The 24,338-nt window shown below is 50.2% G+C and overlaps 1 protein-coding gene across 2 annotated transcripts in view; it reads right to left on the bottom strand.

Annotated features, from left to right (window-relative positions):
• Window positions 1-2,295: 2,295 nt before the first annotated feature.
• The window catches only part of MXRA7 (matrix remodeling associated 7), a 34,403-nt gene continuing 12,360 nt past the window's right edge, over window positions 2,296-24,338 (bottom strand). Inside the window, exons 2-4 of one of the 2 annotated variants that reach the window (XM_067308551.1) lie at window positions 24,241-24,301; window positions 19,778-19,877; window positions 2,296-3,411 (exon numbers count right to left, since the gene is read on the bottom strand). In XM_067308551.1, the coding sequence (XP_067164652.1) occupies window positions 3,297-3,411; window positions 19,778-19,877; window positions 24,241-24,301 (276 nt within the window). In that variant the 3' untranslated portion in view covers window positions 2,296-3,296. Of the gene's footprint in view, window positions 3,412-6,559; window positions 8,320-19,777; window positions 19,878-24,240; window positions 24,302-24,338 lie in introns of those variants that run through there. The other variant, XM_067308553.1, reaches the window with a different exon arrangement.

Raw genomic sequence — 24,338 nt, 5'->3', positions numbered from 1 at the left:
CGGGCGTGCGGGGTTCACCTGGGCCCCTCCCACCGCCTGGGCCCGTCTCGCAGGCACCGGCGGCCGCGAAACGGCCCTCTCCGAGCGGCCCGGAGGCTCCTGCCAGCCCCATGACCTCCCGCCGCCGCCCAGGGAGGCCTCGGCCCCCGGCCGGGCTCGGCCCTTCTGCCCTCACGCCCGGCGCCATCTTGGGGGGGCGCCGCGCCGCCGCGCGCATGCGCGCTCCGCCTCGGTGGCCTCTGTAGGCGCGTCACCGACAGCGCATGCGCGCAAAGGCGACCACACGCCCCCCCCCCCCGGCGTGTCTCCAGACAAGGCGCCTGCGCACTGCCTGACTAAAGCCAGCTTCTTCCGCGGCTTGCCCGGCTTACGAGGGCCGGGTAGGGACAACTCAGGCCAAGTCCGCATTTCAGTACGGGTGCCAGGCACGGACAGTTTTTCCCGATTGCGAGCTGCTCGGGGCGGCCTGGCCCCGTTGCCATAGCAACGGCCCGCCACCTCCCCTGCGGCCTGCAGCGCTGGGCCCCGCCGGCGCCGGGCCCCGCGTTCACGCGTGCCCGAGCCCCGCCGCACCCGGGGCTGGACAGGGCCGCAGCGGGGCGAGGGCCCCTCTCGCCCTCATCCCCCCTCGGGTGGCAGGAGCGCTCCCCGTGCTGGGGCGGCCATTCGTCCCTGTGAAATTGAGGCTCGAAAGGGCCAGATCAGTGTTACCACAGATCGCAAGATCCCCCTCAGAGCAAGCGTGGAGACACGGGATCCTCCCCACCCGGTTTCTGCCCCGAAGCCTGTTGAGCAGGAGGAACGTTTCCCCAAACTCCCCGAGCCTCAGTGCTTGTCTGCGCTTCTCCCCAACAGCCTTCAGTCTCATCCCCCCGCGTCACCCCCCGGCATAGCTGTATGGCTGCGTTTGTGCCGTACAGGCCTGCGCGAGGCTGAAGAAAAGCAGCCAGTGTTATTTAAAGGACAAGCCCCAGAAGGGGGGTTGCTGCTGTAGCAACTGGTGACATTTCCTGCATAAATATTGATGAGTCCAGAGGGGAAAGGGAATGAGAAGGTGGCCTGCCAAGGTGGCGTGTACCCCTGTCCGCTGGGGCGCTTGTACCCCCGCCAGCCTCGGGGCAGTGTGGGGAGCGGTGGAGGCGCCCCGGGCCTGGCTGGTGCCGGGGCTGCCCAGAGCTGGGCGCAGCCGGGCCAAATGCTGGGCCGAACGCCGCTGCCCCGCTGCTGCCCATGGAGCGCACGCAGGCACGTCCAGCAGGCTCCTCTTTATTGCAGCCTTGCGACAGCACGCAGAGAAGCCGTGCTTTTCTTCCCGTGCTAGACCCAAGGGTTTTTCATCTAGCTGTCGCTTTGTTCCTCACATGTCCCAGGCAGAGCCTTCGCTACTTAGCTTCATTTCTTTCTGAAATTTGGGCCTTGTAAATGACAGTAGTCTTTTACCAGTGTCTCGCCATCAACAGCGTCTTCACACTTCGGTCGCTCCGGAGCAGGCATGGAAAGGACAGGGTTAATGCCAGCTGCGCTTCCGCATTCAGGGTTATCATTGCTGACATAATCTTAGGGTGGGAGGTAGAGGAATTCTTTCAGAAATATGCGTCTTCAGCGAAGGCCCAAATGTAAAAGAAGAAATAAAAAATACTTTGGAAATAAACTGTAAAGTCTACAAGACAAAGACTAAAAAAATCAACTAAAAATAAACTCGCCTTTGCTTGCTTTCAAGGAGGACTTTGGAAAAGAGCCTGCTCACAGGTTTGAACCAGGGAGAACTCCCACATACATATTTCCTACGCTTCTCCTCTTGCACAAATAGTTTGACAAAGAAAATTGTTGTCTATGCACCAGCAAGCTATTGGTCTGCTTGGTTTTTCATATCAAGGGACTCTTTTGCCCACTTAATTCCTTCATGTTAAATAAGAAGAGGTAATTTTCAGACATCAAATTTAGATTAACTCATGATTTGGCAGTAAAGCCGGCTTCATCACTTAATAAATATGTCTTCAATCAAGTGAAAACAATTAGAAGTTACAATGATTTTTAAAAGTCAAATAGTACAGTGTTACCAAATATACTGTAGTGGGAAATTGTGACCATATAATGAGATATTTGGTTTCTCAAAATCAAAAGAATTGCACAAAATAAAAAAAAACTAATCTTTTAAGAGATCATTCCCTAAAATTGGGTCAGAAAACTTTGCCTTCCTTTGTCAGTGGTGATATAAATCAAGAAAATCCTTCTCAATACTGAAGTATTTAACAGGATTTCATAGGAGAGAGAAGTGCACCAGAAGACATTCAGTTAAAATTAGGAAAGCGTATTGATTTACTGTACCCAAACTGCCAAGAGTAGGTCAAAACTGTTCAAAATATTTGGTAAATTCACAGAGCTTTCTCAAGTATGTAGTTTCCCACAGAAATTTTATATTAGGAGAACAGGGTCTGAGTTGGACATAATCATCCTTGTAAACAGGTCAGCCACGTTTCTCTAGCATTTTTACCAGTGTCAAAAGGCAAAGTGATGCTTCTGTTTCCAGCCCGAAGTTAGCTGCTGTTTTCTCAGGCGTGAAGATGAGCTCAGTGGGGTCAGCTGGAACCGTCTTGGATTTGTTTCAAAAAGTCGGTTTGAAGGAGGATGAAGTATTCCTTTCAAGGAGATGAGAACTGCAGCTCACCTCTAATCTGAGCACTAATGCATTGGCTTTGGCTATTCATTTTCTAACTGAAGGGTTGGCAGCCTCTCTGCCCAGAGAGGTTGTGCAGTCTCCATCCTCGGAGGTTTTTAAGACTTGATGGGATAAAGCCCTGAGTAACTTGATCTGATCTCATAGCTGACCCTGCTTGGAGCAGGAGGTTGGACTAGAGACCTCCTTAGGTCCCTCCCGACCTCAATTATTCTATGATTCTATTATTCCATCCATTTTACATCTGCTGTTTTGTCAGTCTTTGGCTTTCTTCAGATATCAAATTCATGAACGACTAGGGTTAGAAAGTATATTTTTTACAAAGCATGGTGAGAAAAAAAATTGCAAGCTTATCATCTACTTTGTATGACTGAGACATATGACCCAGCCAGAAAGAGGTAAAAATCTCTTCATGAGATGAAAATGACTCTTCAGGAAAATTGAAAGAAAGGGAGAGAAATTATGAATCTTTAGAAATATATATCAAGGGCCTATATGCATCTGCAAAACACCCTGGAATAACAAAATAACAAATGAAATACACTTATAACACTACACTCTCCAGTGTCCTGCATAATGGCTGGATGACTTCTGGGCATAGTCTTCACTGGCTGCAAGCTTATATATCATACAGTCTAAGCTGTTCCTTCATGTCTCCTTCAGACATCTCTCCAAATGTGTCACTTTTTTCCTTCATGAGCCCGAAGATGGCAGCCAGCTGCTCTCTCTGAACCCTGTCAAGAAGAAAAGGAGAAGTAGGAATAGCCAGTCCCCAGAAGGCACTTTGAGCAAGAACACCATGGTCAAATGAAACATGAAGCCAAAGAGGGTCATTTTACAAGCCCTGTTGACTTCAGGAAATCTGCCCATGTGAGATGAGCAAGAGATAGCCTCAGGTTCTTCTTCCACCCACTCCTATCTATCCAATCATCCTGCACTTTTCTCTACAATTCTTTTAATATGGAGATAAACTGACTGCTTTAAGACCAGCTTTGCAGTTTCTTAGGGCTTATCTATGCTCAGAGTTTCAGGATAACTCCACATGTGGAATTTTGTAAGACCATGTCCCAATTTAGCAGACTCTATAGCAAAACTAGATTAAGGTTGATCAGCACAGTGTACTTTCATTCTGGAATGAGATTGTGTAGATACAGAGTAATTCAGGAACCGCTATTAAATTTTAAATGTATACCCTACCTGAAAACTAGAGACTAGACTTCTTTCCAGTGTAGACATGCCTTTAAATCAGCCACTGGAAGATAAGATCATAGAGAGAAAACTGCTTTGATTCAAGGGTTTGTCTGCCAATGTCAAATAGTGAGATGTGCTCGTGTAGCCAGTCAAGCAATGGGATGATCAATGTGTGGGCATATTCTGACCAGTGGACCATCTAACTCAGACTTCTAGCCCTTACCAGGTGATTAACCTTTCCTTTCTCCCCATAATAGATCTTATGCCCAGCCAATACATTTTTCCCGAACCTGAAGCAGTTAATCATTGCTGTATGTCCTGCGGCACAAAGTATCTGTCTCAGGGCTTTATTGGAGAGTTTATATCGTTCATATGTCAACTGATCATCACTCAGGGATACAGAAAGGTGGGCAGCACAGGAATGTCATTCATTCTGAAGTACCAAGTTGTCCTTAGCTCATGAAATGATGCAGCTGTCTACAAAATCCTATTTTGGGGTAAAATGAAGATGCACTTTGGTTTTAGTCAGGGCTGACTATGGGCTGGAATGTTCTCACTACAGGGCACCCATATGATTGGGAACAGATTGCAGCATTGCCTACTACACTTCATAACCAACTGTCCTGTGTGAGATTAAAAGAATTAATGAGGTTGTGGTGCTTTGTGGCTGTAGCAAGGGAGGAAGAATTTCTATTACTTCAAAGGCTCTCTTTTTTGGGGGCTCTGCTGCAATGCCCAGCAATGCAAAGCACAGATCTGCAGCAGTCCTGGCTCCTCCTGCTTCTTTAGCGTCTCTGACCTTGGGATGAGTGATCCCCTGGGCTGGAAATTCAGACTCTGGCTTTTACTTCTGCATAGTCATTCTGTCAAGAGTCCTCTCTCCCCATCACAGCCAGCTTCCTGCATAGGGCTTTAATACACTGTAATTAATCCATTTAAAAGCACACCATTAGTTAAGTGGAGTAGTTTTCCTGCGAGTCCTTTGTGGACAAGCTATTGTCCACATTGTTCCAGTAACAGGAGCAGTAGAATTACCTATAGACAGGCAAAACCAGGACACAATCTTTGTTTGAAAGAAGGGAGCACAGCACCAGTACATCAGAATCAACTGTACCACGAAAAAGATCGGGGAAGGAGAGATTCAGGAATGAGCAGAGGAGCCTTCATGCGCTGAGCTCCAGACGAGTGGGGCTTTGCATTTTCCTCTCTCCTGGGCTCAGCCACAGCAGGAGCAGGAACAAGCTGTCTTTTCAGCCCCATTGCAGTAAGCAGGCGGTTGTGGGGGAAAGAAAGCAGATTCTGATAGAAGAAAGCTGATTTGCCAATTATTTTCTATTACAATTAAAATGCAATTGTCTTAAGGCCAAGCATATCCTGATAATGACGTAGGATCTTTTGGTTGTGAAAGCTCTGGCCACAGGCTGTCAGCTGCCTGGATTTGTCCCTTCTATACTTTTTGTGTTCACACAGAACACATCAGATTGCCCTTTTCAGACCAGAGGAAGGGAAGCGCAGTCATTATCGATCAATATTTTATTTTAAACCATCACTGGGCACCAGAGGGCACATTTCCTGTCTGGTACGGAGAAATTCAATACGCATCTTTGCTTCGCACATCTGAAATCTGCGCCAGCTGGGAATGCTCCACACAGGTCTGCATCCCTCCCTCATTATTTCACAGACATTAACACTACAGAAATCTTCAGTTCCCCAAAGGCCTGCTTCTTTCACACCCCACCTCCAAAATCAAGATCACAGACAGCGTCCACTCTGATTTTTCTTTAAGCCAACATCAATGCATTTTGGCTGTCCCTTGACAGAAATGACGTTAAATATCATGACTGTGTGTTTAAAAACAGAAATAGAAAAGAGCTGCTACTGCTGTTAAACAATTCTCTGTGCTACACAATCTACAACAGGGAGAGAGGTAAACAAAGATAAATGGAGAAATGAGCCTGGGAAGTAAGAGTAAGATATCGAAAACATGATACTGATTTCAAAAAGGAGCTTCTCCTATCAAAGGTGACCTTGTAAAACAACTTTGTGGTGCTCTGGGTTTTATTTTCTTAATGGTTTCAGATCAAACCTACCCCATTCACAAGTAAATCATGTTCTCTTCCTGTAAGCACTGTCCCCAAAATAACTTCGATTCAGGAGGTCAAATAGGATTTTACTTATTGCTGACAAAATGGATTAATTGGGGATTTTAAAAGCAGCCTAATTCTTATTGATAGACAATTGCACTTGCCTACTCAACTCCCTTAGGCTCCTTTAGACATTTCAGCCCAAAACTTCTACAATTAACTGGAGGTTTGGGGCAGTTAGTCATAGGTATATTAAAGAAGATCTGCATTTCAGGAACTGCTGAGCATCCACATTCTCAGCAGCTGAAATCCTGGGCAGAGGCTCCGCATTTGGGAATTTTGCTAACTTCTCCGCTGTCAAACAAGACTGGAATCCTGCTGCAATAGTGCATCACTCCAGCAGAGTTAAGGCAAAAACAACCCAAACCATAAAACCTGAATTTCACTGCTGGTCTGACTCTGCTCTTAAGGAAGTGGAACCATTTATAGGGTAAAAGGCATATGAGGACAAAATGTACCTCTAACCTAAACTCCAGATTTTCAACACAAATCTCTTGAGAAAGAAATTACAAGCTGCTAGAGGCAGGGAGAACAAGCACAAACCAAATAAACTATTCAAAGGTTTATTGGACCAAACAAAGGCAATTTTTACAGATTCAAGCCACTAGAATTACAGTCCTTTGTACAAGAGCCACCATCAGATACAAAACAAACAAAATAAACAAAAGTAAAAAATACCCAGACAGCCATTTGAGTTGAAGAAATAGTTTGACTCGCTGCCACTAGCAAAAATCTGGACTCAGCTCGATGTACATATTGCCATGTAACTTAAACACAATGTATATAAGGCATTCTTTGCATAGTTGGGTGCTTGGGACACAGAGTCAGCCAGCCAGCACCAAGGGGAGACTGAGCAGCTGTACCAGTGGGGAAGTTGAAGCAGAGGGTCCTGATGTGTCTAAATTCATATGCAAACCACTAAATATGCTAGCGGTTGTTGGCTGGGAAGGGGCAGCCCAGCCTCTTCTAAAGCTGAAGCCTCCTGCTGTTCTTTAAATGAGCCCTTTTATTAAGAGTTTGCCAACCTCATGCGCTGGAAAGGACAACCAAGTACAAGGTTTCAAGTACTGTCCGCATAGGAATTAGAAAGGAAAAAAAGCAGCCTGCTAGGTTTCTGATATGTTTGAAGCTTTAGCCAAGAGGCAGTTGTCCTGCAGTGAGAGAAAGCAGCTCTGAAGGACACATCCCCACCCAGCCTGGTGTTTCTACAACATCTCTAGAGGACTTGAGCCCTCTTGCCATGGGGATACATCTTGCAAACCAGCTGGTCTGATTTTCCTGCTCTCCCTGAAGCAGGTATATACGCCCAGCCAAATTTATCTCCTATATATGACAAAGCTGAGGAGAGACGCTGAGCTCTGATTCCAGTGGACAAACCACAGGGCTAGTAAAAGAAGAGGGCAATGGAACAGCAAGCAGCAGAGGAAGGGGCAGGGTGTCTCTTCCAGGACCCCCACAATCTCATTCTGAGCCAGAGGGAACCCATGATACTGTTGCTACCTCCTCAGGTCTCTCCTGTTGGGAACCAGAGTAGGGAAAAGTGTGAATCCAGATATGAACAGTGGCCAAAGTGTGGTCTCCTAAACCTTCACCACAAGCAGAACAGCTAAACTATCAATACTCATTTCTTGAGTCTTCTCTCTACCTAAAGGATCAGCTCTCTGATAAAATAACTATAGAAGCAAGATTAGAGTCATTCCAGCTACGATTTGCCACCCCTCACTTTGATCCCACTTTGTCCCTCCACCCCTCAGAATAAAACAGTGCTATACAATGTTTGAAATCATAGGCAGTTCCCACCCACCCCCAACAATAAGGAGGAGTTTGGCCCTGGGAAGAGACAGGTTGATAGTCTGGTATAAGGTCCAGGCAGGTCTGGGAGAACAGCTACGATTCACCCACCCTGCTAAAGAAACACAGATTTCACAGCAGGGCTATACACGGTGCTGAATACAACTAATACACTTGCTGCATATTTGGTGTCCAGTTTGGGTTCTGTTTGGGGGAGGGAGAGGAAGGTTTGTCTCCTAGGACATCCCAGCCCCCCCTGCCAAACACAACTCAAGTCACTGCTTGGGCCCAGCCCCAGTCCATGGAGGCACACAATAGGATCTCCTCAAACTTGATACCACAGGAGTTTTGAAGAACTCAACTTCAGACCAAGAGGGGGGGGTCCCAAGTTTTGAGGGTTTTTGGATTTCTCTTATGGGTGTGTTTGGTTGGTTTTGGTATTTCTCTCAAGCCTTTAAAGATGCCAAGGGATGCCTTTAGGAGGAGGCTAGGGACAACTTCATATAGTCTTCAGTTCTGCAAAGAGAAACAGGGAGAGAAGAAGAGAAATCATTTCAGTCATTTCACCCCTCAGGTTTGGTTCATTATTATTCACATAAATGAGCAGGGGAAAACTCACTGTGGGAGGGGAAGGCAAGGCAACTTCCCATATCAGGGCAGAACAAGCCACTGTTTGCAAACCTCATGCCTCTAAGAAGGAGACCTTTTGCTTCATCAACTGCAGCAAGATAGTCTAAACCCAAACAAAGAGGTGTAAATCCTCTCACCTGGCACCAGACCTAAGTCATAACCCTTCTGCCCCACCAAGGAGAGCTGGGGAAGCCCAGCTAATTGGCAACCTTCATTAGTTCCAGAGGTTACTGCCTCATTGTCCTGTGCAGAGCCTCCTTGGGCCGCCAGCCTGCTTGTCCAGCCCAGTTTCCTCCTCCCACCTGCAGGCAGACAAGCCAGAACCAAGCACTGGTTTCACTGGGCAGTGAACCTGAACAGGTTGACCTTTCTAAACCTTCCTACAGATGTGTCTGTTCCCGTCTACGGTTTTTGCCTTCTTCCCCATCCTTAGGGCTTCCTTTCAATGGTAGTAAGCTCTCCCAATGTCCCAGGGAAGGAGGGTGAGATGATTAAATCTATTTTATGGATGGGCACATCTAGGCACTCCCCAAGGTCTTGCAGCATATTGTTAGCAGTGCCAGGGCTAAAAAATTTGGCCATCTGTTCTTAGCTTGAACACTTCAGATGCTCTGCCCTGACTGCTCCAGCATCTCTCATGGCCATCCAAAAGCTTGCCAGCAGGTAGGACAGCTTCCCATGGACACAGAGACCTGCATTAATTCAGAGGGAAGCCACAATACACATCACCTGAACACTTACAAACACATGCAGTTGCACCCAAAAAGCATAATTCCCCTTGTTTGCAACAGGATTCACAGTTCCTAATACCTGAGCCGCATCTGAAAGACACTTGCTCATGATTTGAGTCAAAGCAGATCTCTGTACCATCAACAAGGCATTGGGCTCCCCCATCCATGGTGGGTTTGGGAATCTGCAATGGCCATAGCATGAAGGCATGTTACAGCCCCATTCCTTGGTTACCACGCTGCAAAAGGTTCCCCTTTCCAGCAGCCTCACAGGTATGCTCTACAACCCGGATCCCGGATGGGAGATGCAAGGTGAAGCATCACGTGGGACGGGATTACTCAAGCAACGCTGAGGAGGCTCAGTGGCCAGCCAGTTAGCACAAAGAAAAGAAATTCTCTGGAGTGGATAATTGCTCTGTGGGATTCACAGTGCTGAGGATTGGATCATCTCGCTCAAGCCACGCAGGCATAATCAGATTTCACGCGCGAGGGCATAAGCTCGTTGCCGCGGGGGCCCAGAAGGAGAGCTCCCCTCCAGCAGGCTGCTGTCAGAGCAGGGAGGGATGGAGGATGTCAGGGAGGGAGAATGGGGCTCAGTTGCAGCTTGCAGTCCCTCCATCAGGATACTCACCTCCAGGACAGGGCCAGGCAGACAGTGGAGGTGAAACATCTTAAACCAAGCATGAACTTAACGGAGTGTGTTTGTCAGAGAAATAAATTCCCCATCTGCACAGCAGGGCCACTCCCCTTCTGCTCCTGGAGTATGCTGTGAGGGGGATTAGACTAAAGAGCACGAGGCAGTCAGTCACTAGGGACTTTGGGGCCACATAAACACCCCCAGGCTGAGAAATTCTGGCATTGGCAAGGACACATGCTACCATGAAGCCTGGAAGACCTAATTATCTCAGGATGGAGGCAGAGAGCTGCAAGCCGCCACTATCCTTAGCTTTTTCCTCCTTTCCTTCACCTTGGACTATGAAATCAGCCTGGTCAGAGTGCTTTCCCCCTGAGGCACATGAATCAAATCAGTTCAGGATCTTCTTTGCTGGAGGCCCACATCCTCTTTTCGGATATAGATTATCCAGATATCTCTGCTCTGTCTCCAGCTGAGGCCCAAGTCAGTAGCTCACACAAAACGATATCCAGCTGACAAAACATACGAGGAACAACCAGAGAACAAGAACACCTGCCCTTCCCTAAAGTTACAAGGGACACTCAGGCACTGAAGGTCTTGGAAGACCATGCTTCATCCTGAGCTATGAGGGATCTGGAGGCAACGTCTCTGTCAGAGGAATGAGAGGCAGTGGGGGGTCATACAAGAGCCTTCAGGCCCTTTCCACCAGGACACCCCAGAGTAGCCCTGAGACACCATGTCTAGACCCCTGAATGTTATCTCTCAACTGGCAGCTGAAGGCCGAGCTCTGCGGCAGCCTCCTTCCTGAGGATAGGGCAATGTGGTGGGAACATGAGGACCACCAGTCCAAGAAGCATGAGATAACAGGCCTCTACTGCTGAAGTCATTGGAAGGGACTTCTTGCAAGAAGAGGAGTTCAGATTGCAGTTCCTCCCTCCTCTGTTTGACAGCGGTACCTCCAGTGTGGATGGAAATGGGGTGTCCCTCCGATGGCCTCAGAAGCATTCTCCTCACTCTGACTCCACAATGGCATTGGCAGAAGGGCAGGAGCTTCCTGCCTTTGAGAGCAAACAGTGTCCCAGCACTGACAAATGGGGCAAGCAGGTAGCATTCCCATGTGTGTTTGTCCCTCTCACATGCAAAATCCACAGCAGGAGGTCAGGAAATCCTGTAGCTCATCCATTGACCATGGTTTTCCAAAGGAGTCCTGGCACACTTCCAGGAGAAGATCCCAGAGCATCCTTCTCTACTGCTTCTGCCCTTCCAGAAACTGTTTCACTCAGGAAGCTGATTTTCAGAAGTGTGGAGCATTCCCAGCTCCTTGCCTGGCAGAGGGAGCTTCTTGGGAACATTAGTTCTTGGGTCTGAAATCCAGGTAAGGATGGCAGATATTAACCTGGCTCCAGACTCTCCTCACTTTAGACAGACCAGGATTGACCTTTGAGGATCAAGAACAACGAGGAAAGGCTCTGGGAGCTGGGCAGACTCGGCAGAGGGTTGTCAAGCTGTCCTCAGGCAGCTCCCTCCCATCTCATTGCTGGAAGGTCCCATCACCACCACTTCCCTTTTCTTTACCCTTGGGATAGCTGCCATCTCATTTTTGGTAGTGACCATAATCCAGTTTTGTCCAGGATCTGCATATTGCAGGAAGACTTTGAGGAAGGACATATTAAATCTAAGCTTTCCCTGTGGTTCCAAAAGTGTGGGCCATTTGCTTCAGCCAATAGGTAAAACATGGAGAGAGGAGTTAAATGCAGAAGAGGGAAAGACAGTCAGAGCTTAAGAAAGAGAAGAGCAAGGAGAGTGAAAGGTACCAAAGGGAGCTTTTATCAACACAAATCCAAAGTTCCTCCTGGGGGACAGAAAAGTCAAAAGGTACATATGATTTTGGGAATATACCTATTGCTGCTCAGGAGCACTAGGAAAACAGCCAAGGTTGCCAGAGCCTACGTGATTTGGGAGCACAAGTCCCAACACCTTTGGCACCTACATCAGGTTAGTGGCACATGAGGCACGCATGGGGTCAAGGACTGCGCTGCCAGCCACCCACCAAGCTGAACTTCCCCACCGCTGCTTCAAAGGAGAGCATGGCAAAAGCCTCCTACATTTCCCAGCCATGGCAGCTACAGCCACAAAAGCCATAGCACAGCCAGGAAAGTGGTTCAAGCTTTCTGCAGGCTCAGCTGAGTTGAGAGGCTGCGATTTTCTCCTTCCACCGTGTGCCCATCCCCTCACAACAGTCCTGAAAATCCCCCAAACCAGCCAGTGCCACAGCAGGGGGGAAAGCCGTGGACAGGCCAGCCTGCACTTTCTTCCGTCCCTTGGCGTTTGTGTTCCACCTCACTTACTCACTACCAGTTCACACACAGCCTGGTATTTTGCCCAGATTCCCTGCAGCCCTCGGTGTCTCCTGGCCACGGGGAAATAGCAAGAGAGTCAGTCCCAGGCTCCCAGAGAGTAAGCAGATAGAGAACGGCAAGTTGCCCATGCCGCACAGAATTAAGCGGAAGCAGATGAAGACAAGTTGTGAGCACTGGGTGAGGGAGACATGGAGAAGCAGCCACGAGCTGGGACAATTCAGGACCTGGGCCAAAAGAAAAAACCTGGGAGCTCAAAATGGAGTTGTCAGAGATTCATGCCCTGCAAAGGCTACTGGGGAGCTTGCAAAAATTTCCCCTCTGGAACAGGAGCCTTGCACATGGAGAGGAGGGAATGGGAAGGGGCTTCCTGGCCACCCCTTCCCTGAATCTCCGAGGGAGGCATCCTTAGTTGCTCTGAGATTAAAGCTGCTGGGGACTCATGACTATCAGATACTCTATAAATAGGGCCAGAGTTCAACTCCACTGACATCTCATGGGTCAGAGGACATCTTCCCTGGGGATATGGTGGAGGCAAGGACCAGCGCCAGGCCACCAGGAGACTTGCTCCTCACACAGGCAGGGCTTGGCACCCACACAGGGAGTGTCAGGGCAGGGAGAGCTCAGCGGGGACCCCAGACATAGCAGTGGCCACCAGACACAGCGCACCACTCTCCTCTGAGAGGCAGGCAGGCAGGGAGCACGCCTCGTGCGCCAGGTGCTTTGCTGCTGAAGGCAACCCTGCCCATGGTTGATGCTATCCCCACGGCTGGTGGCCGCAATGAAGCGGTGGCCAGCCTGACCTGAAGAGCCCCATGGTCCTAGTCTTTGCAGTCCCTTGCTGCTACTTGTCCTCCCTCGGCCCAGGACGACTATCGTGCTGCAGAAGATGAAAAGCAAACAAATTAAAAAAAAACAAAGAAAGCCCAAACTTACCAGCTTCCCTCATCCAAAAGAAGCACCATGCTGGACAGAACAGGACAGCAAAGCTGCTGGGTTGCGGGTGAGGGTTAGCAGCAGGGAAGGAAGGAGAAAGAGACCCAGAGCCCATGCTACACAGAGGGGAGAGCAAGCAAGCAAGCCAGGGGTATGTGATGGGATGATGAGGTGGACAAGGACAGGTGCCGATGAAGAGCTCTCCCAAAATGCAACCTCCCCCAGCCCAGTCCATCCAGTTATTTTTGGAGCACCAGTAGTGGAGGTGTTTGAAATAGGTCAAAGTCTGTCAACGTGGTCATTAAACCCCTGCAGCTGTTTCCTGCCCTTGTGTGCTCTGGAGTCATCAGTGCAAGCATTGTCTAGTTCAAAACTGAATTTCAGCAGGATTCTCCCTAAAGCACAGCTGCATCCCCATTTTGATCCAGGATGTCTGGCAGAGCAGGGAAAGGTCTCTTCTCTCTGCTTTTCCCCGGAGCCAGGGGCAGTCTGGGGCACCCTGCCTTGCTGAAAATCCAGGGTCCAGGCCTGGGTTTATTCAGATGCCATGTAACCAAAATGCTCTTGTGAACCCAGCTGGAGCAAAGCCATTGCTAAACTACAGCCAAGAAAAGAACTGGACTGAGATCTACACCCATCCCATTTTCATGCATGAATTCCAATTTGCAATTGAACCCTAGACTTAAGTCTAGCCTAGATTCAAGCACTGTTTCCTCAACCCACCCAAGGCTGGCCAGGAGAAGAGAGGAGAGGATCGGGAGTCAGGGAGAGAATCTGCTTCTGAACTGGGTCAGCTGGCTATGGGAACTGAGCCCATTAGCCAAGGGAACTGTCCTTTTCCTCCATCTTACAGAAGCTGGACTGTGGTCTGGGGCATCACCTCATCCCCCAGTTCACTGGCTCCATCCCATGAGTGGGCCTGCAAACAGCAGAGTGTGTATGAGCAGTTTGGTGGCATTTGCTGGACCCTGCTCGATGGGTCTGTGAGGCACTGCGGAGAGTGCCCGGACCCTCAGCATTGCCAGCCGCTGGGACAGGATTTTGTCCAGCTCTGGAGATGACAGGGATTTCTTCCTCTTGCAGCCAGGCCATGCAGGCTCAGCAGCTTTCCTGACCTTCTTCTCTGGCTCTCCCTTTCCACTCCACTCCCAGTGCTAGTTAGGTTGTGCAAAACCACAAACTTTTCATTCTAGTATGTATGGAGCAAACATGTGGCCCCTGCCTAGCGCTGCAGCCCATGCAGGAATGAGAAGCATCTTGGTGACTTCATGATGGCCAGGGAAGGTGAATGTTCAGGAAACACAGCTGTGGGCCCCTTCTCTCACCCCAGAGATTCACCTCTGTCTCCTGCCCACAGGGCTGCTTCTGGCTTTCCACCCCCACCTCCTCCTAAATCACGGAAATAAGAGAGAGGACAGAGAGAAGAGACCTTTCCACAGATTGTCACACAGGATCAGCTCTCCTTTCTCCAGCCAACACACCACAGGAAGAGTGGCAAGGACAGAGTGTAGACAGCTCAACCCCTTGGCAACACCAAGACCAACCAAGACATGGCCAGGACCTGCTCTGCTCCTTGGAAAGAAAGATCTGAAAGCTAAGGCCCAAGAGAATCATTTCTCATTTGTTTTCTCTTTAGTAAAAGCGCAGCCTTGTAGCAGTTGTCATGGCTCAAGAAAGTCCTAATCATTTTCCCTTCTAACCGCAAAAAAAAAAAAAAAAAAAAAAAAAAAAACACCACTTTCAAACCTTGAGGCTTGAAAAGCAGCTGGCAGAGACCACTTCAATCCGTCCATGCAAGCCAGGTCCTGAAGGCACCCTGAGGAGCCCTTCCTCTTCCTCGCCCATATCTGAACAGAGGTGCCCCAGCCAGCGCAGCATCACCCAGCGGTCAGCCCTTGCAGACTGCGTCTCATGCCTATACAACTCCTCCCCAGCTGAACCAGGGCAAGCTGCACTGCTACAAGTCACGTTTGTCAGTCCGAGCCGGTGCTTTGCAGCATGGCAGCTACAGCTGGCAATGGATGGCCAAAAGCCTCAGGTGCAGAGGAGAAGGATTTGGGAAACAGGCTGTGCTGGTTTGACTAAAGGCTGCATCCTTCCCCTGCACTCTTCCCCTTCCTGCCCAAACTATTTTTCTCCCCCAAGGGAGCAAACACTACGTGCTTCTGTTCTAAAACTACTAGTGATCTACCAGGTGTGATCAAGCATAGTCACCACCCAAGCAGATACACTTGCCAACTACAGTTACTGCCCTTCTCCCTTACTGAGAAGTCCCTCTATTTTTTAAGACTCAAGTAACCAGAGGCAGGAAGTTGCATCACTTAGTAAAGGTCACATTCCTTCCCCTTTTAGTCCAGATTTAGCACCAGTTGGAAGCCACAAGACTTCAGCAAATGGTAGCCAAGACAACCACAACTTTTGGAGTGATGCGGATTAGAGCTGAATGGGTTTTTGGTTAAATAACCCATTCTACTGCCTGTCTGTCCACTCTTGTCTGAAGTCCTATAGATCTTCCTGGAAAAAACAAGTAATTCTTTCAATAGCACCTCCAAAATCAGTAGTCCCCAGATTAAGAGCCATGGACTACTGATGACAAGCACGATCATAGGTAGCCTCCAGGGGATCTGAAGGGCTCACTTGGATTTTTGGGGATGTTGTTTCCAAGCTGTTTCACAAAAGTACCTGCTGGTCCAGGGGAAAACTGGAGGGCTGACAGTGCTGGGCTAAAAGCAAACACAAAACCTGTCTCTGAGCTTAGGCTACACACTTTAGGACTAACTCCTATCAGCTCACTCCATGGCCCCAATTTTCCAAATCAGGAAATAGAAGTGGTCTTGGCAATGTCTAACTTCAGGCATCCACATGGAAGAGGTAAGCATACAAATGTGAGAGATCCCATTCCCCCAGGTCCTTTTGGAGTGCTCATGGAAAGGGAGATGGAGGCAGAGGGGAGCAGACTCATTAATCTGTTATGAGGAGGGAAGAGGAAATGTTGGGAAGGAGGTGGGACAGGTGGTCAACTGCAGCACAGAAACAAACCCTCCCCCAGGAAAAGAAACCCAAAAGCAAAAGACACATTAGCAGATGTTATCAGTGGTACCACTACTTCTAAGAAACATCGTGTCCTTACCAAAAAGATTTGCAAGAATGTTTGTGGCCGAGGACCTAAGGTACTTGCTACAGAGATGTGAGATCAGAGGTCAGCTCAATCCTGCAACATAAAGGTGGCAAACCTGGGTCACAGCAGAACGGCAGCATGGTCGGGTTGCAGGAGAGCAGGAGGTGCATGGAGTTGGGGAGACGAACGGGACTGCGGAGGGAGCGAGGTGCAGGACAGAGCTCAGCTCGCCCAGTGAGCGCCTTACCTGGCAGCAGCCCTGCCCCCTTACACCACCTCTCAGGCCTGGAAGGAAAGGTTGCTGATGCCATAGGAAGGGCAGGGGGAAATAAGCCAGCAACAAAACAAGACAAAAAAAATCCACAAAGCTGTCTTAAAGAAACAAACAACACAAATATGGAACAGAGACAAGAAAATAAGGGACCAGTAGAAAAAAAAAGTCTGTCAATGGCCCTTAGCCATGGAAGGTTGCTGAGAGCTTCAGAAGGGACCCCAAGGCCAATGTGCTGTCTATGAGTCCTATGCACACAATCGCACCCTGGGACCACTCCAGACTGCCGTGAGACTGGGAGGTCCCACGTGCCTGGGAAGGGTCCACCACTCTCCGGGCCCATCCTACAGTCCAGAGTATGAAATCCCAGTCCCACTGCTGTCCATCACCAACCTCCCGCTGGTGTCCCTGGGTTGAAGGCAGGAGCATTTGTTGCCACAGAGGAACCAGCCTGAGGCCCTGCAGGACTCATGGCTTTGACACCTTGAGCAGCAATTGCTCAGCTGGCTTGGGGGGAGCCACTGGTGCAAAAGGGCTGGTCTGAATTTCCCTGTTCCAGGTAGATTATTGTATCAGTGCTTAGCAGGATCCATAAAAGCAATTCCCATTGAGCCCTGCGGGTTTCTTTCACATTCACTCAGTTCATTGCACTGCCACCCTCCCTGAGTGAAAACACAACGAAGCTAACAGACCTTCTTAGTGTTTTACGGGTTAGGGACTTCAGGTACAATAAAGATATAACAAAAGAAAGACAGCAAACCGCATCTTTCCTGATGCTAGCAATGCAGAGTCAACCCAGCAGCAATCTGGATCTCCTTTCAGCTGCTGACCCCAGAGCTCACAGCCCTTGCAAATCTTTGCTCCTAGCAGTGCTATAAGGCAGATGAAGCCCAAGATCCCAGGAGAGTTGGGAGCCTGGAAGGCAGGGAAGAAAGGGAAGCCATTGCTTGACATGAAAGTCATACAGGTTCAACATGGAGAGAAATGCCATGGGCTGTAGGTTCGGCTAGTTAAGGCAGCCTGCATGGAGCCCCATGCGGCCACCTGAGCTCACCCCGGGAATAAGCTAGCTCGTTTCAGCACCAGTCCTAGTGCCTCCATGCTGTACTACTGCCTGAGGTGCAGGCATGGCACTCGATGTGAAGCACAGCCCTTCAAGGCAGCCGTGGCTTTTATATGCAGCAGGGTGGTCCCGCCAGGGACGAGCAAGGCTCCCCCACGAGCTCCTAATTGTCCAGCATTGAAGCAACAACAGACATTTGCCAGGGCTTCTGTCAAGCCATGGATCATCTGGCAAAGCCAGTCTTTTCCTACACCCCAGTAGCATCCGACTCAAGCTCGCTGGCTTCCTTCTTGAGGACACCTTCGCTAATGGGGCAGGACATAGCAGGGCTTTTGCAGCGAGGACAGGACAGCCTGGAGGCTACTAGAGGGGAAAGGCTCATGTGCAGCTTCTTCGTTCCCTCCAGTCAGAGACCCTATCCCTTGCTGTTTGGCCCCAGAGGAAAGCTGTCAGGATGACTATCCTGAAATCACTGGCTCCTTCCAAGAAGGATTAGTTCAGAGGGGAAAAGCCATGGCAAAAGTCCTCCGTACTCAGCTTTGCAACTGCTCCGCTAGCAAGCAAATCTGTTCTTTGGGCGGGCTCCTGGATTTATGCTTTAGTCCTGCACAACCCTTCTGGGTGGGTTCAGGATGGGGCTGAAGGGGAAAGAGACTTTCTTTGCTCTGAGAAGCTCTGTTTTGGAAAGGTTTCTCAGGTCCCAGATTTGCTAGCTAACACTCACATTTCCCATGTTTTGAGCTCGCAAGAACACGGCGGGCCCCACTTGCTCCCCCTCAACCCCACGAGGATGGAAGGCTGAGAGCTGCCTACTGCACTGCCCTTGCACACAGCCCCGCAGAGAGACCCCGGTTAGCCCAGCCTCCGACACCCAATAGCCAGAAGTACAAGGGCCTTGAAGCAAGGCTTGCCTAGCAGGAGAGCACCTGATCCAGGGACGAGATACAATCCCTCTGTCCTTGCCTTCACCCTGCTGTACTCAAATTTCCACTTTGTCTGTGTTAGGCCTTTATATCATGCAGGTTGCCACGGTATCCAAACCATGGTATCACAGGCAAGGGGCCACAAATTTCCCAAAATGATGTCAGAAGGTGGGCACCACAGGGTGGAGAATCAGGTCCCTCAGCCCTTCTACAGGGACAGTGAGGGAGGAAACAGCCTCTGCCTGCAGTTACCCAGGGGAGAAAAGCTGTCTCCAAACCAGGGAAGCTGGAGGCAGCATCTCCCAGGCTTGCCTTGGGTCTCCACTGGGAAATCATTTCTCTGCAGCTCTCCCAAAAGGGAAGGGGTAGAAGCTGCACATGTCTGCTAGGGAACAGCTTGCCACAGAGCCCATTTGTAGGGCAAAACCCTCATCTGCGGCGTCTGATGTCTCTGGTTTCGTGTGGGCTCAGGGTGCCCGCGGGTCGAAGGACTCCCTCTGCGCACAGCACAGAGCCCACACTGCCCGGTGAAAGGGGTCACTGCACACTGACAGCACAGACCAGCTTTGGGAAGGGTTTTGCAGCTCCAGGTGCAAGGTTAGGGTTGATTTTCCTTGTATAGGCTGGGAAGTGTGAATTCTTCAGTTAGAAAGTTGGTCTTTGGTAACAGGGCAGGCACTTCCCTCAGGCAGGGTTCAAGCTCAGAGGTAAACCTTAGAGATTTCTCAGCAAATAAGTGAAAACGGATAATTTTCTTTCTCTGCCAGGCACACTATACAGCATAACCTCACCATCGGTTGCACCTGAGAAGCCAGCCCTGGGTACAGACATTCCCAATCCTCTTCCCCAGTCACAGTGAACTCTAAAACTCTACAATCACTCACTTTGTTTCAGTACTTCTGAGCTATACCCACATCCTAGGTTTGGAGGCCATCCACAAGGTAAAGGGAGAGGAAGTGCTAGAAGCTAGACATCAGGTCCTCAACAGATGTAAATCAGCATAGTGCTTATGGGATCGGGGGAACTACATCAGCTTGCATCAGCTGGGATATTTGGTCTAAGCATCCAGAGGAGGAGTTTGAACAGCTCCACAGGAATCTAGGGCCACCGTGTCTCCATCTCCTAAATCAGCTTTTCTTCTATTTGTTCTCATGTCTTCCTGCGTGGGAGAGGACTGGACCCAATGTGTGATGAGTTATTGAGCCAAGTCTCCCAAGGTAATTTGGGGAGAGAGAGGTCTGAACACACCCAACTGCTTCAAGAGGATGCCAACATGATGATGTTGGGCAAGAAGCAAAAGGAAACTCAGCTTACCTTTGTTCTTCCTCGAGTTCTTCTTTGGTCATCATTGACTTGTACTGGTTTCCCCTCAGCTTTCCAGGACTGTACTTAAAGGAGAATGTCTCATCTGCAGCTGGAGAGTGAGAGAGAAAGAGAGGGAGAGACAAAGAGGAGCAGGAGATCATGTGAACCAGAGAGCAGGCACGGCACAGCAATGACAAACAGCAATGGGCTTGCTCCCTTGAGCTGCTTGCTGACCCCTCCTCCCAAGCACGTACCCCAAATGCTATGCCATCCCAGCAGACTCGGTCACAGTTGGCTCCAGAGTTTCCTGGAGACCAAGGCATTTGCTGGTTGGAAAGAACAGCAGGAGTCCTGGCTGCAGCTAGCATTGGAAACCCCCGAGGCTGCAGAAATTTTACCAGTGTGAGGACTGCTATGCGTGACCAGCTTTGTTTGGATGCAAATACAAGTAAATCCTAAAGCACAGGAACCATATGCTATTGCTCTGCCTGGATTCAGAGACTTGCAGGTCCATCTTGGCTTATCAAGACATGCTAATCCTGCCCTGATTAGCTTGCAGCATTTACTGCTTTTTCCTGTTCCAGACCTGCATTCCTCCTCTCTCCCCCTCCTCATCCAGGGGCCATTTCCCATGCTTTGGGGCCACAGATGGTGCTACAAGCAGAGCTGCCACAAGCCACAAAGCCCATGTCAGCTCCATCAGCTCTCCCTGCAGCCTGACCTTTCAAATCGCAGCCTTTGTCAAAGCTTGTGAAGAAAGCCTGGGGCTGCAAAAAGAGCTGAGCCAAGGCCACCCTGACGACACCAACCACAGCTGTGCCCAAGTCTCCCTGTCACCAGCTGACAGACCTGAAGAGGAATGGGTCTCCTTCTCCCAGCCCGGGTGCTCTCCTCTGCGTTCCCACCCACCCTGGACTCTTCAGCCTCAGCCCTGTGCTAATTAGAGTGCTGAAGCTCACGGACTCTGAGACAAAGCCGATCCTTTTCCAATCGGATTTTGTCACAGCACTGTTTGCTTTTAAAAACCTCTCCTCTGGTTTATCTTCCTGCAGATGGGCAGGAAACAACAGGAGTGGAGGTCAACCCAAAGGGCAGCCCAGGAAGAACGGATGCTTTGAGTAGTTGCCTTTAGTGGTTATCTGTGGGCTGTTTATCTGTGAACCTTTATCTCCCAAGGACTGCAGGACTGGGCTGCCTCACATCGAGCCACCTAGCATTGCTGTTTGCACATCCACGTAGAAACATCTGCTGTTTCCACAGAGTTTCTGGATCCTAGGAGCCCAGGGACTACTTCCAAGGGGTCCACAAAAGGCAAACGGTATCATACTATCTGCACGTCCCTGAACAGTTATGTGTTATCCACAAACCAAATGTCTGGGATGATACCTCCAGGCACCAGCAAGACTCCAAAGGTGGTCGTCTGTCTCAGGAGAGAAAGCTCCAACTTGTACCTAACCTATGGACCCACCCTCTGTCCTGAGCCACGTGAGAAGCCACTTCCAGTCCACACCACGGCTATTGCAGGCACCATGTTCAGGGATGTCTCTCCTGCTCCACCTGCCCTAATGAAAAACGCATCACAGCTTCTCTCATTCTCCCTTTCTCACATCCAGAAGACTCAGCATCAGTTACTTCTCTTTATTTTCCTGCCCACACTGTCCTTAAGGATTTTCTCCCCCTCTCAAGGGTTAACTGCTTGATTTAGAGACTTCTCCAACCCCAAGCTCACTCATGTACAGCTGCAGCCAAAACTTTACAGGCCAAGGGGATTCCCACGCATTCAGCAAGTCAGAACCCCATTTTGTAGATGGGGAAACCTGAGATCTTGAAAACAAGTCGCGGAGGCTGCACAGCCAGGTACAGGATCGGGGCGTCCCAGACACTGCAAGGTCATTGCCGCTGGAGTCCGAGGAAGTGAGTCAATGTACAGAGCATGCCTGGCGTCCAGTGTGACACGATGTTAGCGGGTTGCGAGCAGTTAAGGCTGGAGATTTCACAGAAATCTCCTCCCTGCAGATTACAACATTTCCTCCCTTCTTCTCTACATCTCCCGTGCATCGCTGGTCCTGGGGAGCTTTCCTGGGAAGTCCTAATGGATCAGTTACTGACCTGGAGCATTTCTCTAATCCTAAAACATCGTCTGGCCTCCCAAGGGAAAAACAAGGCTAACCCTTCCCCAACACCTTTATAAGCATCCGAACGTGAGCACTTCAGCGCTTTGACCCTGCAGCCCTGAACACTCAGCTTGGCCATATCCCACTTCCCTCAGTGGAAAAACCCTCCACACCGGCAGACAAACAAGTCTGGCCAGCTGGAAACAAGCAGTAATGTTGCAACTTATCAGCCCCTCGGGGTGGCCGTAAAAGTGCACTGAAAGAAAATTCAGCTGGCTGCTGCTTTGGGAGATATTAAGAGGGGGGAAAAAAAAAAAAGAGGGTGTAACATCCTGTTTCTTACCCTGATGCAGACCAGGAGCCATTTTATTACCTTTGTATAGCTTTCCTGATTTCAAGGACAATTACAATCGTTTCCCTCACATGGTTTTCTGCCAAGTAAATTGAGATTTGGGATTTTGCCTGTGCAAAAAAGGGCAGTTTAATTGCCACCCCGCCAGAAAAGAATAAACGAAGAGGGAGGAGAGGAGGCTGCCTATCTCACTGCCCACATGCTGCGGTTAAGAAGGAGCCAGCATGCGGCTTCTAAAACCACTGGCTGTTTATTGAGCTCAGGAACTTTCTTTGCAGACTGAAAACAAACAGAAAACAGGAGGCAGGATTTTCACGTGGACTACAAAAACGCTGCAGAAGTATGAGGTGACCTACTTATGCAGAGCCTCAGCGAGTTAATATTAAAGAAGACATTTGTCTTTCACCTTTCTCCCTGGCATTGCAAGTGCCTGACCCCAGGCTTGCAGGGTAACGTCTGAGCAGGCAGCATCTCGAAGGGGGAAAGCGCCCTTCGGAGCTCGCCTCTGCCCCGCACGCATGCTCCAGCACACCCTGGCAGCGCAGCAAATACCTGCCACCTCCCCACCGATTCCCATTTAATCCTTGCTGCCCAAAAAGCAGGGAGAAGGCTGCTGTTGTGGTTTGGCCACAGCAGCAGCAGCCAGGAGGCCTGGACTCCACTCCTGGCACGGTAACAGACTGCCTGGGTGATCACCAAAACCTCCGCTTGAGCAGGAGGGCAATATCTGCTCAGGGACTTCAGCAGATGCCAATCTGCGGTGGTGAGAGGTCCCTATCAGTCAGAACCTAAGCAACACATAGGAGACATGGTAGAAGAAGGACAGAGGTTGCCCCCTCGCAAACCCAGACTGAGGCATCATTTTATCCAGTCTCACTGAAACACCTAGGAAACGCTCTAAATAATTTAGGAGATGAGTCGGTGACTGTCTGCAGTAGATGCCTAGGGAGGACTCTGGGCTAGCCACGACCCATGGCCAAGTCATCTCTCTCTGAACCACAGTCACATCAGGATGATGCACAGCGGTGCTGCAACGATCCCAGAAACCGGCTTTGCCAGGAGCGGAGCAGCCCCCAGGCCACCTCCCTGAGCTCCTCTTGTCTCACGCTCATGTCTCCAAAACGGCGCAGCCCCCGACCTCGTGGGCACGGCACCAGGATTAAAGTTTGCTTCTCTGCAGTATTAGGCGTAATCCTCCCGAGCCAGGGGATTGCCACACGGCGCCTTAAAAAGGGCAGGCGGAAAGTGGGGCAGGGAAGGGGGAACGCCCCAAGCTCCCGCTGCCCCCGTCTCCCCGTGGCCACCCCAAGGCAGGGGCTCGCCAGGGTGTCCCAGCATCTCCGAGGCTGCTCGGGAGGGCAGAATCCCCTTTGGACACGCTCTTGCTCATCACCATCTGTTTCATTTTCTTACAAGCACAGTTGTCACCCCAATTAGTCAATTAATCATTTTCCAATCAAGTAATTGACTAATCAGTTAAACAGGGCTCTGGCTAAAGCCTCTAGAGATCTTCCTGGATGCAAGCAAGGAGCTTTTTGGGCAGCTTCACCACAAAGCCAAGCCGAAAGCCTTCCCCATGGCAAAATGCCTAAGGACATCTGGCAGGATGCAGGGAGGGGAAGCAAAAAGGGGCTGCTCTTGGGGAAAGGGGACGAGGAAGAGCTGCCCCAGGCGTGGGGCACGAAGCGCCCGGAGGGATGGGGAGAGCGGGGTAGGGGCTGCCGAGCGAATTAAAACAGCAGCAGTTTTGCTGCCCTGCGCGCCCGCTCGCCCCGTCTCCCTTCCGCTGGGCTCCACCACCAGCGGGGGGAGAAGTGCACCCTCCGGTTGCGTGCAAGGGCCCCGGGGCGTCGCTTCCGCCCGTATTTCCCTTTCATTTTGGGACCTCGGTCCCCCTCCTCTGCATTGCCTGGAGGAAGGAGACCATCTCCAAGCACTTGGGAGCTTTAGCCCCTTGGACCCGGCTGTGATCCTCCCCGCAAGCTGCCGTCTTGCCCGCCACTCACCATCCTCATCCTCCGGCTCTTTCACCACCAGCTTCTCGTTTTCTGAGTCCGGATCTTCCTCCTGGAGGGAGTTACAAACAGAGCGGCCATGAGGATAA

Source organism: Apteryx mantelli, chromosome 19 (assembly GCF_036417845.1).
Source record: "Apteryx mantelli isolate bAptMan1 chromosome 19, bAptMan1.hap1, whole genome shotgun sequence".
Lineage (NCBI taxonomy): Eukaryota > Metazoa > Chordata > Aves > Apterygiformes > Apterygidae > Apteryx > Apteryx mantelli.
This window is presented reverse-complemented; position numbering and strand designations above follow the sequence as displayed.